A 15,682-nucleotide genomic window follows, 5' to 3' on the forward strand; every position below is an offset into this window, starting at 1 on the left:
AAAAAGTATGAAAAAAACGAATGTGGACAAAGCCTGTACCAAATATTTGTCTACCATTAAGTCAATGGTCTATCTTGATTTAAACAGTGAGTAGACAAGAAAAGTCGGATCTACAAATAGGTCTCGCAAATATTTGGTCTATCTTCTGAATTTGAGAATTTGGTGGACAAACAAAGTAGGTCTCTTGACTGATCTATCAGAATTTCAAGCGGCTATGAGAATTTCAAGCAATAAACACTGACAAACCTTGGAGAGTTGGTAGTGACCATTGTCTCTCCCTCGCTTAAATTCACGGGATCTGCCACACACACACTAACACGAGAAAGACGACCAGTTAAGGTTTATGGATCGAGATGGATTTTCCTAAAAAATTAAAAAAAAAACAAGCCAAAAGTTATCTCTAATACCAAGGGTCGGGTTCGGAAGTAGGTTTCTCTGTATCGTCGACTTCGGCGGTTGGAGGCTGAAGAAGCGGAGGATTCGGCCTTCGAATTGACTATAGGAAGTAATTGATCATCACACTGATGTTGAGTTTCAGCGACAAAGAATAGACGAAGAAGAAAGAAGGGAAACTGTTCTCTGAAAAGAGAAGTCGAACGGGTTGCGTTTTACGAAGAAGAAAGAGATTTTTTGTTTTTTTTTTCTTAATTTATTTAATTTTTCAAACATATCAAAAGAAGGATAAATATGTCTTTCTTTATTGAACGAGTGGCAGGCGGGAGAAGCCCAAAACGAAAGTGACATTTAAGAATAAGTTGTTTATTGTTCATGGCAGGATAGACAATATTCTCGTTTAAAAAGCCGGCATAGTTATGTGTGAGATCTTTTGGTCTTTGTAGTGTTCAAATTAAACATGAGAATTGTCTTATCATGATTGTCTTTTTCAACCCACCACCTCCCATGCTAGTTTTATCATATATCTCAAAAGATGTAAAAATACCATAGTCATCATCAAAATATTTGCCGACCGGCACCAATTATACCTACAATAATAGCCATACACCAAGAAATATGTGAATATTCTTAGTATTTGATATGGTTCTAAACTTACTCTCTCAACGATGATGATCTATTGCCGAAACATGTTGTTGAATCCCTAATAGACTCGATACATACAGTTTAGATTAGTAAAAGCTAGTACAATGGAGTGATGAAAAAGTTTGCAAGTGTTAAAAGATTGCAGATAAAGAAGACGCAGAATGATTCAGGCACAAGCAGTGTCAATAAGATGTGAAACAAGTTGCCAACAATTCAAGTTTCAATATGGGAGGAGAAGGACAAAGGAGGAGACAAGGAGGTTAGTGGGTCCTATCGTTTGATGATTGGGTAGGAAACATTTCGTGGGCCACCACTTGTCTCTTTGTCCCTCCTCTCCCCGTGAATCTCCCTCATTGGTTGGTTGCTACCCCCCAAAAGACTCCAGTGTGCCACTCACACCATTCCTCATTCCTATTACCACTTTCTGTATTACTTCACACTCCACAAAACTCTCCAAATAAAAACATAGCAAGCATAAAGCCACCACTTATTTTTCACTTTTACAGATCCCATTAGTTGACGTCCTATTCAGAGGCATCAAACTCCAAGTCAAGTATCCTTCTTTTCTTTTTCACATGAATGGGTCTCTTGTTGGACACAAAACATAAAGCTTACATGACACCAAAACATTTTGGATCTATGCTATGCGCCCGTCTAGGCTTAATCTGAAATTGACACCCAAAGACTACTATATTACCACTACACCATGTCATAGTACCAAAATAACCAAAAGGACATACCAAGTATGTACACTGTGGCTTGTGCAACCTTTTTAGTCGCCCAGAAGACAAAGTGGCTGTCTCATGCTAAGCTCAGCTTTCAGCGCTGGAAATTTCTCCAGGTCATGAGAATCTCCTAGAACGTTCTGTGCAAACAGAGTATCAAAGGAAAAATATGAATCCAGTGACATTTGAAGTATATCATTTCACTGTAATGCAATTGGATAATGAATGTTTTACCAAAGCGGCGATGTGGGCTTCCTGCAACATATTGCCGTCTATTTCTAGCCTAGCGAGCGGGAACTCTGGTAAGTGCCCAGACTGTTTCTTCCCAAGCAAATCGCCAGGTCCACGTAGAAGAAGGTCTATATTTGCTAAGTAAAACCCATCTGATGATTTCCCCAACATCTTCAACCGTTTTAGGCTATTGGGAGTTGACCCAACTAATAAGCATTTCGATTTTCTGGTTCCACGCCCAACACGTCCTCTGAGTTGGTGTAACTGAGCGATTCCAAATCTCTCAGCATTCATGACAACCATCATTGATGCGTCTGGAACATCAACACCTATCTCTATCACCTGGGTGGAGAGAAGTATCTGTGTTTCTCCTTTTCTGAATTTATTTAAAGCCTCTTCTTTGCTGTCACTCTTCATCCTTCCGTGTAACAGTCCGCAGTTGTACGTTGGAAATTTTTTGGTTATTATTTCGAGCTCCGCAGAGGCAGCACGGAGCTGTGGCAGTTGCTCTGATTGATCAATAACAGGATACACAAGGTACACTCTTCCTCCAGACTTCAGGTCTTTCAGCATCATCTGCCAATGGATATATGACATGTTTAGACATCATCTACTGTTGCAATTTTAGAAATCAAAAGCATTGTCTTGAATGATTGTTTCTATGATGCGAGTCAAGAAAAGAATTGTAGTTATTTTCATAGGCATTACTGAGTAGACTTCCTTGATGCCACTCTCATTTCCCTCGAAAATGTGCGTCTCAACTGGTATTCTTCCAAGTGGCATACCAGTAATCTGAAGAAACAAAGAATTGCACTCATTTAAAATGATTATAGACATTTAACACATGGCACATGTATGTTTCTTCTACCTGATGATATAAAATGGAAACAAGTTACATACTTGGGTCAAAGAAATATCTCCGTATAAAGCTAAGGCAAGTGATCTCGGGATAGGGGTGGCAGACATGGCAAGAACATGAGGAGCCATACTGAGATCAGTTTTGGAAGTATCATCAGGGTCAGATGAGTCACTTTTTAATATCATAGATGTTCCATATAACTGCAGAAGTCACACCACAATACACTTTAGTTAACGAATTATATGCTTACATCGATAAGAAGAATGAAAATAAAAGAGAAGTTCATTTCAAGTCACCGACCAATGAATTACCATGAATCATTACTGTTTCATGATAGTTCAACTAGGGTGAATAACGCAATTATCCGATAGATAAAAAATATTCTAGGAACCTGACCTTGCTGTTAAACTTTCCTCTCTGGATTACACCAAACCGTTGCTGCTCGTCAACTACGGCAATACGTAATGCAGAGTATTCTATCTTTTCAGCTATTAGACTGTGAGTTCCAATTATAAACGATATAGCTCCACTTTGAAGATCCTGTCATCAGTTGTCAGCTATAAGGAATGCAAACTTATTGTATGATTTAAAAAGACATATTAATTGCATGACTTGCCTGCCGGATCATACGTGACTGCTTTGCCGGAGTTGAACCTGTGAGCAACCCAATGGTTGGCTTTGATGTTATTCCCTCCATATTCTCTAACATATCACGGCACTGTTCATAATGCTGGATGGCAAGTAATTCTGTGGGAGCCATGAAAGCTGCCTACATATGAGAAAAGGTAACTCAAATTACAAATTCCAACTACATGCAAGGAATGAGTCAATGACCTATATCAGAAGATTTATTGAGAAATTAACTACACATGGTGAAATTTCAGAAGGTAGTAGATAAATTTAATCAACCAACCTGGTAACCAGATCCTATGACCTCCATGCACGCTAAGAAAGCGACAACTGTTTTGCCACATCCAACATCACCCTAAAAGATAAACCCGATCTATTAAGACACTTTTGGTTAAAAATAAACAAATGAGACACAACAGTTAAATTCTGATAGTCTGGTAAGATCGGCTATAAGCCTACAAAAAAAGAACTAAACTATAACCGAGCAAAAAGAAACACCAGCCAGATCAGCTGACAAAAGTACCTGCAATAGCCGATTCATTGGAACCGGGCGCTTTAGATCCCATATAATTTCTGAGACAGCACTTAGCTGGCTAGGAGTAAGGGAATATGGTAGAGCCTTCAGAAAACTCTTGGTGAGAGTGGACCATTCTTCAATATAAACGGAATTAAGCACTGGCTTTCTAAACTTTTCCAGCAATACATCTTTCTCTATTTTTGTGCCAAGGCCTTGAAGCATTTGGTACAAGCGGGCTAACTGTATGAAAACAACATTCAGCAGACTAGATGAAGACTAACAATTCTGCTTCTGAGAAGACGATTATTCAAGTCACTAAACTACCTGTAGGTAAAAGAACTCGTCGAATATAAGCCTTTTGCGAGCTAAATCAGCCTCATCTAAAGTCTTGGGCTCGTGAATACCAACGTATGCCTGCATTTACAGCAAGGGAAAAAACCGGGGATGAAAAGCAACTGAAGACATGTTATTTGCTGTGGATTAAAGAAGAATTTAATCAAAGAGCAATGCTTCAACAAAGAAGCAAGACTTACATCATTAAGAGATGGTAGGCCAAAAACTGTTGTGATTTCCTTAGGAATCGGATCCATATTGGCGGGAAGAATCCGCAGAGCCCTAAGAGAGAAAAAATGGGTGAGGTGTGATAAGAAAAGCGGACTAATCATCGAAATATCTAATTTTTAGTTCTGGGAAGTTGGTAATTTTATGACATATGAAGAACAATTCTTATCCTCAGGCCAGTCTTGAAACACTCAATCAGGTTTAAGGTGAGGCTTTTACTTAACAATTCCCTGATAATGGCATTTCAGAACTGCTGTCTCAATTACTTTTCAATTTTAGACAATGAAACAAAACCTGGAGATGACATCGCTAAGGAACTTTGGGTTCAACCCTCCTTTTGAAGGGTATATAGGATATGGTCTCCCCTGGGCTCGAAGAGATGACTCTTCGTCATCTTTGAGAACATCAATATTGTATTCCCTCATTTCAAAATGATTGTCTGCACGTAATGACTTTACCTAGATGTAAAAGAGATTATCAACAGATTCTTGAATTAGTACAGTTGTCAAAAACTTTCGTACGTAAGTCTGATGCTATAGTGATCTTTTATCGTGCTAAAACAAGTCCAAGCTTTAATATTTGTACTCAAAAAGAGAGTGAAAGACTAATGAGGCAGTCTGATGCGAACAAGTAAACTACCTAAGCAAAAGATAGAAATACATGACAACTTTGAGGGAAGCAACGAAATTACCTTCCCACTAACGCATACAAGGTCCCCGACTTTATGTTTCTCTTGAATTGCATTAAGAAAGGGTTGCCAGGTAAAGCGAGTCCCCCTAAAAAACTTCTTCAGATGCAAAAAAATTGATTTTCTCGCTTTATCTTCAGCATTACAACTCAGACTCTCCGGAGTTCTGTCCCTGTCTGAGATTTCACAGCTGACAATAACCTCGAGAAATGAAAATGAAGAGCTGGCTCTAACTCCCCTGCACATTGAGCCGCAAAAAAGTCAAATTTGAATTTCAAAAACGTGTAGATGCGGCTCAACACAAAAGGCATACATGAAGTTGCTAATTTGAGAAAGTATCATCAGAAAACCAGTGGTAATATAGACACGATTTCTTGACAAAGATTTTTTTTTGTATGTTTGAGAAAAAAATTTAGAATGATTTTAGAAAAGAGATACTCACTTGGAAGACAAGACTTTGCCAACAAATATCAAGTACTGTCCATCCTCAATATCAACCTGTGCATTCTGCAAATCTGCATAGGTTCGAGGAAAATGATGCAATAGCTTCTTCATCTGCATTGATAGAGAGTTTGAAAACTGAGTTTAAGCCTTCCATGAAGACAAATACGTTCTTTCTTTGTATTAAAAATTTCAAATGCCTACCGTGTGAAAGCCGCAGGTATCTAGCTGATTACTATGCCTCTTACTTAACCCAGGCATAGATCCTATACTGGTACCAAGGAATAGCTGAGCGGCAGAATCATCAGATGTTGTTTCAACTTCAGAGACTGCAGGTTTGCTAGTAAAAAAAGAAGCATCTGAAATTTCTTCTCTAAGATTGGAAGAATCAACATTCTGAATCTCTGGACAGAAGGAAGATAATGTTCTGGAAAGATTGTCTGGATCAAACCATCCTCCATGCATAGGAGTGGGAAGAATACCCCTTGGTTCATCGGACGATTTGGTATAGCCGTATAATTCCACCGGACGAGAATCACCAAGGATGATAGAAGGGAATCTCGTACACGCCAATACAAGATCTTTCTTAACTTGCTCATCAGATTTCTTATCAATAAAATCATCAACATTGTCATACTCCATCAAAGCTGAAACCTGCGCAACAGGGTAAGAAAACCACAAGAATTTGAAACGCATAGAGAGACATGAAATGAACACACCAATAAAAGAAACAAAGAAAAAACTGGATTTGAACCTTGCTAATCAGCTTGGACTGGTTTTCGAGGCGAGCAGTGGCATACTTCTCAACTTGTTCGAGAATATTGTCAGAAAATTTATGCTTTGAACGATAAGATATGTTCCAAACTTTGGAGAAGAAGAAATTACTCAACCTAGAGAACCACCAGCTTGATTCAGAACAACAAACAACAAAAGGAACAGAAATAAACTCTTAAAGAGAAAATGAGAGAGGAGAGTACCTCATTCGATTCCAGTTTCCTCTCTGAGCTTGGATTACAATCACACTACGCAATCTTCTACCAGCACAACACTGAAGACAAGTTTCCAAAAAAAATTTAAAAAAAAAATAAAGACAGTGAGAGATACGTTCTCCTAAGAAACACAAGAATCCTAAATACAAGAGCGAGCGAGTACCATGCCACAGGGTTGCACCATGGATAAAGTCACTGCCGCCATTGGAGATCAAAACATGGCTTTCCTAAATGATTTCCGAAAGGGTTTGTGAGGCTAATTACAGACAAATCGAAATCGACCAGAATCGAGCGATAAATTTCGATTGAGCCAACACAGGATTAGAATTGGGTATTATGGCTCGACTTCGCTGGGAAAAGGACTTCAAATCCCTAAGTTCCTGAGCACGATTCGAGTTAAAGTTGGAGTCTTTGGACAGCAGCTTCGAGCCCTTTGAGAGATATAGAGAGAGAGAGAGAGAGAGAGAGAGAGAGAGGGAAAGAAGGGACTAGAGGGTTTAATTTTTCTTAAATCTTCAATTAGATTGCTTACTGTATTGTATTGTATTTATTTAACAACTAACTTAACTTGAGTCTTCCCATCATGTATTGGCCAATTTTATGGTTTACAAGGTACCTTGGTTCTTCGTCGTTCTCTAATTCGGGTGAAACTGGAAGAAAGGTGCCTAGTAAATAAATACAGGGATGCGCATTTGGTGCTTAGAGATTTGATGAAACTGAAGCAGTTCGATATAATAGCAGGGGAACCTCTTTGGCGGACCTCGGGTGACAAATTCAGCAAACTCTTCTCCACAAAACATACTTGGCAGAACATACGGAGGCCAAATGTGAGAGTTGCTTGGTACAAGGGAGTGTGGTTCACCTACTCTACTCCAAAATACTCTTTCATGCACTGCACAATCGCTTATCCACCGGTGACCGTCTTAAGAAATGGAACTCGGGCCAACAGGTGACCTGCAGTTTCTGTAGCAATGCAGAAGAATCCAGGAACCACCTCTTCTTCTTGTGTCCATTTGCTGCGGGAGTATGGAGGAACCTCGCTCAACCGCTCCTAACCACGACTTATTCTGTTGATTGGAATCAACTGACTGTTCTGCTCACAAGTCCGGCACTCCCACGGCTTCACCTCTTTCTATTTCGCTACCTATTTCAATCCACCTGTGGCGAGAACGAAATGCTCGTCGGCATGGTGAGCCCTCCAATCCGCAAGCTCTTCTCATCAAGCACATTGACTACGCTATGCAGGTGGTATAAGGTGCTATCGAACGCCTATTTTTGACTACTCCCTCATTTTCTAATCCACAGTAAATAGTAACTCGACATAATCAAGAAACTATGATCCATTTCAAGAAGAGAACAATGAACACTAACCTTATTCAACAGATAAGAAGAAAAGAGACAACAGATAAGAAGAAGAGAGACAAATAAAAGATATCAAACATTCTCAGTCGACAAAAAGGAGAAAGCAATAACACGACGAGTCTTTAAAAATGGGAATACAAAGCCAATAAAGAAAAAGAAAGAAGCACACGGCAGAAACAGCAGAGTTTTAGAGTTTTTTCAGCAGCTATGCAAACTTGTAGCCTGATTGCCTGAAACATGTCCATGGCTAAGAAACCATAAAAGGATACTCCTAAAGAAGATTACCCTTTCTAATGGAGATAGTAGTTGATAAGTTGGGGAAGATTAGCCGGACCTCACAATTGGCTGATGCCACAGTAGGAAGCTCGTGAAGGCCCTTGTATAGTTTCATCAAATCTTCATCTTCTGGTGTATCGTAGTACAATATCACTTGTTCGAGTTCCGGCATTGTCTTTAGGAATTGCATGACCTGCTTTATCTGGTCCTTTATGTCTTCTTCCCGATAACAAATTTCACCAAAGTTAAATATCTTTATAACCTTCACAGGGCTTGATGATAGACAAGTATCAACAACCTCTTCCACCCATGGTTCATCTTGATATTCGCAGTCACAATCTTCCCCGTCCCAACATTTAACTGCATATTTGTGATGCAGTCCCTAAAACATAAAAGAGTCAATATAAAAAAACTAAATTATGTCAGCGGTTGATTTAAAAGCTTGTATATGGGGGTTACCTCGAAGACAAGGGTTTGTAGATTTGGAGAATTGTTGAGTAGAGGTAGCAATGGTTCCCATCCTACATCTAGTGCAGTCTTAATAGTTAACTGAATCAGGTTCTCGAATACCGGCATTGTTACAGGGCAGAGACCAAGTACCTGATGTACAAAAAAAACAAATCAACTACATAATCACTAACCACTTGTGAATTGTGAACATCAACTTAAAAAAGATTAGGAGAAAGATATGTGACTAACCTTGAGGGTGGCATAAGACAAGTAGAGAATTTTGACATTGCATATTCCCGTGAGAAGCCTTGTGACATTAATCTTGTCCTTTGCAATATCGCCAGATGTCCTTCTAAGTTTGAGTTTAGCTTCAACGAGCGAGTTAAAACTCACTTGTTGATACCTATCCGCGATAGTATCCGAGTACTTGAGGTAGACCAGATTTGGGTTGTCAAATAACAATGACACAAACTGGTTAAAATCATCACCCTCATCAAAAAATTTAGTCTCATCAAAACGAGAATACACTAGTGTCTTGAGGGTTGGGATAGACACGGTCGCGAAGTAAGGTTTAGGTTCCACACGCTCGTCCCACATCAAATTAACCAGCACTAATTCTTCGAGAGCGCGGCATCCAGAAAGCAGATTGTTAAACATACGTGTATCGATCCGAAAACAGTCAAGATGGAGGGTCTTAAGCTTCGGAAGAGAAACATCACCGTCCACCTCAATGCTGACGCCACTCCTAAACTGTATATTCAGCCTAACCAATGTCTTGCTCACAAAGATCTCAGAAGGCAGAATATTTAAAGAGTAGGCACAATTCCGAGACGAATAGAGGTGTAGATCAATATCTAACACACCACGTTTCAACACTTTGGGTATCCAATCCAACACCCGAGACTCGTCGACATCATCTCCACACTTGAGGTGGAATCTTTTCAACGCAGCATTTTCTTGCAAAGCCAATACACCATTCACAAAATTCATAAAACTTAGAGAATCCTTACTTCGTCGAGGATGGAAATAGATGGAGTCATCAAAATCAAGATTGGGTACAAACTTAAGCAAAAGCTTCCACCTTTTTGCTAGAGCAGTAGTTGAAGCAGCTTCTTTTGTTGGAAGAAAGGTTAAGATGTGACAAAGAATTTCGTCTGGTAAATCGCTGATTTTATCTCCACAATCATCAAAACCCTTCTTTCTCGAACCCATCTTGTGACAGAAACAGATCCACACTTACAACCTGAACAAAGAACACATGTAACTCCTGTTAGAGAAAGGATTCCGAATTTTAGCTTTTATCAACTACAAAACATAGAAGGGACACAGAACCAAAATCGTTGGAGAGACATACGAAATGAAAAGTGAATGATATCAGGTTATTTGGAGAAACCAAAGAGTCAGAGACAGGGTTCTATAACAAAGCCAGGGAAGCGTAGAAGACGAAGCGTTACGGTTTATTTTCTCGAAATCATCTATTGGGCTTTGTGTGCATGCGTTAAGTAGCATGCTTTCGTCAAGTGACAACCTTTAACGTTTGGTGACAGAATCGTTAAGTCTAACTTTAATCGTTTCCTAAAATAATATTTAACTTGAATATTATATAATACTAGAATTTGTATCCATGCACACTCGAAAATTTTAATTTTAAAATATTTATTATCAATAGAAATTGTTGAACTCAAATATAATCATTTCAATTTTTGAGTATAAATTTATATAAATACTAAACTTACTTTACTTAGTGATATATAACATATATATTTTTAAAGATAATATTTCTTTGTTATATCTATTTGCGATTTACGTGGGATTTTAGTTAAATTTTTTATCAATAAAAATCATTGAATATGAATATAATTTGAAGATTAAAAGATAAATCTATATAAATGCTGTATTTTATTTTAATAATCTATATATAACAAATATTGTCTAGTGCCGCAATAATATTGTCGACAATCTTCTGACCTTTTAACTTTAAAAGAGTTCATTCTATATTCATAATTTTAAAAATTCTAACGTCAATATCGATCATTGACCTAATTATAGATACTATTTAAACATATTGATATCCTACATTAAATGCGAATATACAAAGTTTTATGAACAGTTTTAGTGCTATGTTGCTACAATGAAGTTGTCCAAATGCATCATCTACCATAATAGAATTTCCGACTAAGTCAAGAATGCTAAATGATGAAACTTTTAAACCTCACAATGAATATCTATTCACTAATCCAAGTTACATATTTTTCTAAAATCTCATATGTTATTTGCAGATGTTAATTTTGTGATGCAACCCCAACTTCGTCTTCTCAGAAAAATCATAATGTACTTTAAATATGTTGTTTTTGCCAATGTTTTGGGTTAAAAGCATTTGATAATATATATATATATATATATATATTATATTTGTTATATATGTTTTATATCATATTATAAAATTGTACCTCCAGTTGATAATATACCTTACAAAAATCACATTACCACTTTTTGTAATGGCTTACATATCATTTTTTCTATATTTCCTAACCATTGATTTTGTTTTTTTAGATAGATTATTTTTTCAAAATTCTTTTTCATAGTTTTCCCAAAAAAAAAGTGTACCCCTTACAATGTCTTTGTTTTAGATCAAAACTTTTAAGTTAAGTAATTAATTTTCATTTTATAAGTAAAATTTAATAATAAATCTTTATGGTATATGTTCTTTAGAAACTATTGTTTCACTTCAATCTTATTTTCATGTTTAGATTTTTATAAATACAATTACATAACTTGTTTTTTTACTCCACCATGCATTAAAATCTTACTTACATTCTAAAACTTATTAACCCATTCTAAATTTTGGAATATAATCGTTTTTTGGTTATAATTTTAATAATAACATTATTACTAAAACAAATTTATAGTATTATTTTTACTATTTTAAAATTTTCATTTATCTTACTAAATTTATTTTTAGATAGTTATTATTTTTATTATTTACTAAAATATTATATTATTGTTTATACTATTTTAAAATTTAATTAATTTTAGTTAATTTTTTTTACTATTATTAATTATATGTAATAGATATGCAATGAATAAATATTAAAAATAATATTTTTTATGCAAAAAAAATGATTAGGTGGATGCTGATGTGGAGAAAGGAGAAGTGAGCAAAGTTAACTTTATATATATAGACTAGATTAAGACCTGTGCTAGAGCACGGGTTGAAATTCATTTTATTTATATTGTAATTTTTATATAAAATATAATTTATGTGATTGTATTTAAAAAAAAAAATTTAGATAAAACATTATGCAATAAAATCATATGTTAAATATGATGGTTGAAAAAAGACATCTATTTTGTAAGTTTTATATTGATAATGATTCTAGATAAGTACCCGTTCTATAATACTGGTTAAATTTTATTTTATATAAAATTTTGTATATTTTATATTTTAAAATAAATTTTTAATATGTTGTATTAGGTTATATATGTGAAGTTATTTCAATACTGTATATTCTACATCATGACTTGAATGTCATTATAAGACATAATTTTGTAAATTTGGTTTTTTAAAAGCGATTTATTATATTATGAGTAATTTAATTTATTGTTATACTTTTTGTTTTAATATACTTGGTTTCTTGAAATTCTTTCATATTATTGACATTGCTATAACAAATTAATTTGGAGAGTTTATAGTTTCTAACTTTTATATCAAGTTTCAATATATAAAAAATATTTTAAAATAAATTATTTAAAGTTTATTATATTATATAAAATTATAAAATTTAACAAAAAAAATATTAAATTGAATTTAAATATTCAAATTTTGACCCGTTGCTCAGTAATTTTTTTAATTCAATAGATATTATTTTTAAAGAATAATATTACTAAAGCTTGAATATTTTATAGATTGAACAATTTATATTTGTTTTTAAAAATTCAATTTATGGTATATCCGGAAATAAAAATATTTTTTTATTATAATAAATAATCATATTATTTATTATTTATTTGTTTCACAAAATAGACTCATGTATAAAAATGAGAGGTGAAGTATAATGATAATAAAAAATTAATATGTTAAATTATATATCAAAAGATTTTATTTGATGAATAATTTAACAAAAGAAATATAAATTTACAATTTATATTTGTTTTTAAAAATTCAACTTATGGTATATCCGGAAATAAAACTATTTTTTATTATAATAAATAATATGATTATTTATTTGTTTTACAAAATAGACTCATGTATAAAAATGAGAGGTGAAGTATAATGATAATAAAAAATTAATATGTTAAATTATATATCAAAAGATTTTATTTGATGAATAATTTAATAAAAAAAATTAATATGGTAAGTTAGTTGATATGATTCTTTAGAATATTCTCATTCAGATTTTTGGTATAACCTATTTGTATCCAATTAATCTATCAATTAATGTATAACATATTTGTAACCAACTTATTAAAATTATTTAGTATACAAAACATTTCTGTACTTCCGTTATAATGAGGATTTTGATTGATTATGAAGAAGACTCGTAATTATGAAGTTTGGAAATTGTTAATGTTCATGGGATTATGAAGAAGACTCGTCGTAATCATGTCTTATGAAGATTATACCATTTTCTCTTATCCACACTTCTTGAATTATTTTGGAAATTGCAAGACCATTGTTGATTGGGAGTATTTTAGTTTAACCTAGATTAAACTTTTTATGGTACTTTCAATTCTTTAATTTAAGTGTATAAGATTTAGTATGGAACAGATTTTGAATAGATTAGATTTTAATTAATTTATCTATGAACTGGTGGATTGTAATAAAAATATGGTTCTAAAGGGTAAATAATATGGTGAATTTTCAAGTTCCAAGAGAAACCATTACACAGAGATTCCAATATAACAGAGAACAAGAGAGACTGATAGAGAGCAATGAAGACGAAGATGAAGAAGAGAGTTACATGAAAACTCAGAGAGACAACATCATCATACAGAATAGGCAGAACACAATCAATGGTTTGCTGCTAAACAACTCGAGTATCAATTTTTCTGGCTAAGAAACTGCAGAGGAGACACCCACACATCTGGATGCACAGATACTATCACTCCTCATTAGACATGCAGACCGTTTTACCGGAGTTGCTCCTGCTTTGTCTACTTTTGTTGTCTTCTGTGACGATAACCCAGTTGCTGTGTTTGGAGTCTGTGGAGGTGTAACCACCACTAACGACGAAGACGTTTGGGTATGAACCGAATCAGAACCTTCGTCCTCTGATGAGCACACCCGTTCTCTGCAACAAACCCCCAAACAGGTTATATATAATAGCCTGATCCGCTTAAACCATGGTTGTTCAGTTTCAAGAACTGACTAACTCACCTAGGGAGTGACGTGTACTTTCTCTGATGTGGTGGAGAGTTATGTTCCTCTTCATCGTCTTCGTGTTCTGCCAGTCGGGCAAACTCTTGTTTGAACTGATCAACTCCGCTGATGTCAAGATTGATTCACAAAGATCATGCACAATTTCTTTTCAATGAATAGCCAAGTTTATTAAGAAAATGGGTCAAACCTCGGGTATAGAAAATGAGAGTGACGTTCTCTTCTCCTTGTAAATACTCTTGCAACATCTGTGGATGATACTCCAAAATCTGTCTCATACAAACACAAAAGAGAACAAAAAAGAGTTTTGAGAGATTCCTAAAACTCAAATAATTTTTCTTCAGTCTCTTAAGCATATATATATCCTTGACGGGTTTTTTTATTTACCTCTCGGTACATGAGCTCCCTCACATCATCCCGAGTCAATTTCCTCCTTTCGAACTCAAACTCGAGTTTCGAAATAGGTTGCCTCGAGGGTTCGTAGTCCACATTTGCCAATCCTTGAAAATACGGATCAGCCAATGCCTGAGGAAACAAAAGCATCAAGAATCATGAAAAAATGAATGAAAAAGTGCACAGGAAAAAAACCAACATTTAAGTGTGTTTTCCTGTTACCTCTTCTGCAGAGGGACGGTCCTTTGGGTCAAAGGCGATCAAACGCTGAAGCAACTTCAGCGCCACAGGATCGATATTGGGGAATTTATGGGTGAAAGGAACAGGATCCTTTCTCCTCATGTTACCCAAATACTTTCTAGCCTTCTCATTCCGAATCTACAGATTCATTACAAACAACTTGATGATACACAAAGCTAAAAAAAAACACTTGCATCCAAAGCAAGTCTATCTGGGAGAGAGAAGCCTCTGTATTGGGACTTTAGTTAGCTTCCGGGAAAAATAAAAACAAAACAAACCCTGGATAGAGTTATCGGCGACGGCGTTCCAAGCAGATCAGTGACGAGTTCTAGCTGGTGCACCACGTTTTTGCCAGGAAACAAGGGCTTTCCAGTTAGCATCTCGGCAAATATGCAGCCAACGCTCCACATGTCTATCGCCGGAGTGTACTGCCCAAACATACCAACTCCATAAGATCACACATCACATTATGCATAAGGTTTTTTTATATGGAAACGAAACAAGTAATAAGAATTTCAGAAGTTTACGTTAGAATAGAAGGAGCCACAGAGCTCTGGCGCACGGTACCATCTTGTAGCAACGTAGTCCTTGCAAAAGCAAATGACAAGATTAGTTACTTAGCGAAAGTATTGAATCATTTGAAACCGAATGCGTTACAACAACATACATACCTCTCAGTTACAGAACAAAAAACTCAAACTTAGCATATTTCAAGAACATGTGAATTGGAACTAACAAACTCTGAAAGAGATAGAAAGATACACATACAGTCCAGAAAACAGCAGAAGGGGAATCAGTGAAGGAGACACGAGCAAGTCCTAAATCACAGATCTTGATTTTGCAATCAGCATTAGCGAGGATGTTCTTAGGCTTCAAATCTCTATGGAACACATGCGCTATATAAG

General features: G+C 35.4%; 2 protein-coding genes and 1 pseudogene across 4 annotated transcripts; all 3 read right to left on the reverse strand.

The window, feature by feature from the left end:
• Positions 1,048 to 7,179, reverse strand: LOC104779457 (ATP-dependent DNA helicase homolog RECG, chloroplastic-like). Of its 2 annotated transcripts, XM_010503820.2 has the most exons (18): positions 6,843 to 7,179; positions 6,668 to 6,738; positions 6,445 to 6,580; positions 5,895 to 6,344; positions 5,692 to 5,804; positions 5,253 to 5,487; positions 4,856 to 5,019; positions 4,534 to 4,615; positions 4,325 to 4,414; positions 4,007 to 4,240; positions 3,767 to 3,838; positions 3,470 to 3,622; positions 3,250 to 3,393; positions 2,895 to 3,053; positions 2,703 to 2,786; positions 1,998 to 2,570; positions 1,779 to 1,903; positions 1,048 to 1,703 (listed from the first exon to the last, which is right to left on the reverse strand). In XM_010503820.2, exons 1-17 carry the CDS (start codon positions 6,882 to 6,884, stop codon positions 1,811 to 1,813), a joined length of 2,895 nt encoding a protein of 964 aa, XP_010502122.1. In that variant the 5' UTR covers positions 6,885 to 7,179; the 3' UTR covers positions 1,048 to 1,703; positions 1,779 to 1,810. The 2 variants fall into 2 exon arrangements, with proteins under 2 accessions (XP_010502122.1, XP_010502121.1); XM_010503819.2 differs by having other exon boundaries at positions 1,048 to 1,903.
• LOC104779458 (putative F-box/LRR-repeat protein At4g00320) lies at positions 8,110 to 10,211 on the reverse strand. Of its 2 annotated transcripts, none has more exons than XM_010503821.2 (4): positions 10,122 to 10,211; positions 9,017 to 10,010; positions 8,777 to 8,917; positions 8,110 to 8,699 (listed from the first exon to the last, which is right to left on the reverse strand). In XM_010503821.2, the coding sequence occupies exons 2-4, from the start codon at positions 9,977 to 9,979 to the stop codon at positions 8,313 to 8,315; spliced, it is 1,491 nt and encodes a 496-aa protein (XP_010502123.1). In that variant the 5' UTR covers positions 9,980 to 10,010; positions 10,122 to 10,211; the 3' UTR covers positions 8,110 to 8,312. The 2 variants fall into 2 exon arrangements, with proteins under 2 accessions (XP_010502123.1, XP_010502124.1); XM_010503822.2 differs by having other exon boundaries at positions 10,100 to 10,211.
• Positions 13,595 to 15,682, reverse strand: part of LOC104783419 — a 4,320-nt pseudogene continuing 2,232 nt past the window's right edge.

Source organism: Camelina sativa, chromosome 4 (assembly GCF_000633955.1).
Source record: "Camelina sativa cultivar DH55 chromosome 4, Cs, whole genome shotgun sequence".
NCBI classification, from domain to species: Eukaryota; Viridiplantae; Streptophyta; class Magnoliopsida; order Brassicales; family Brassicaceae; genus Camelina; species Camelina sativa.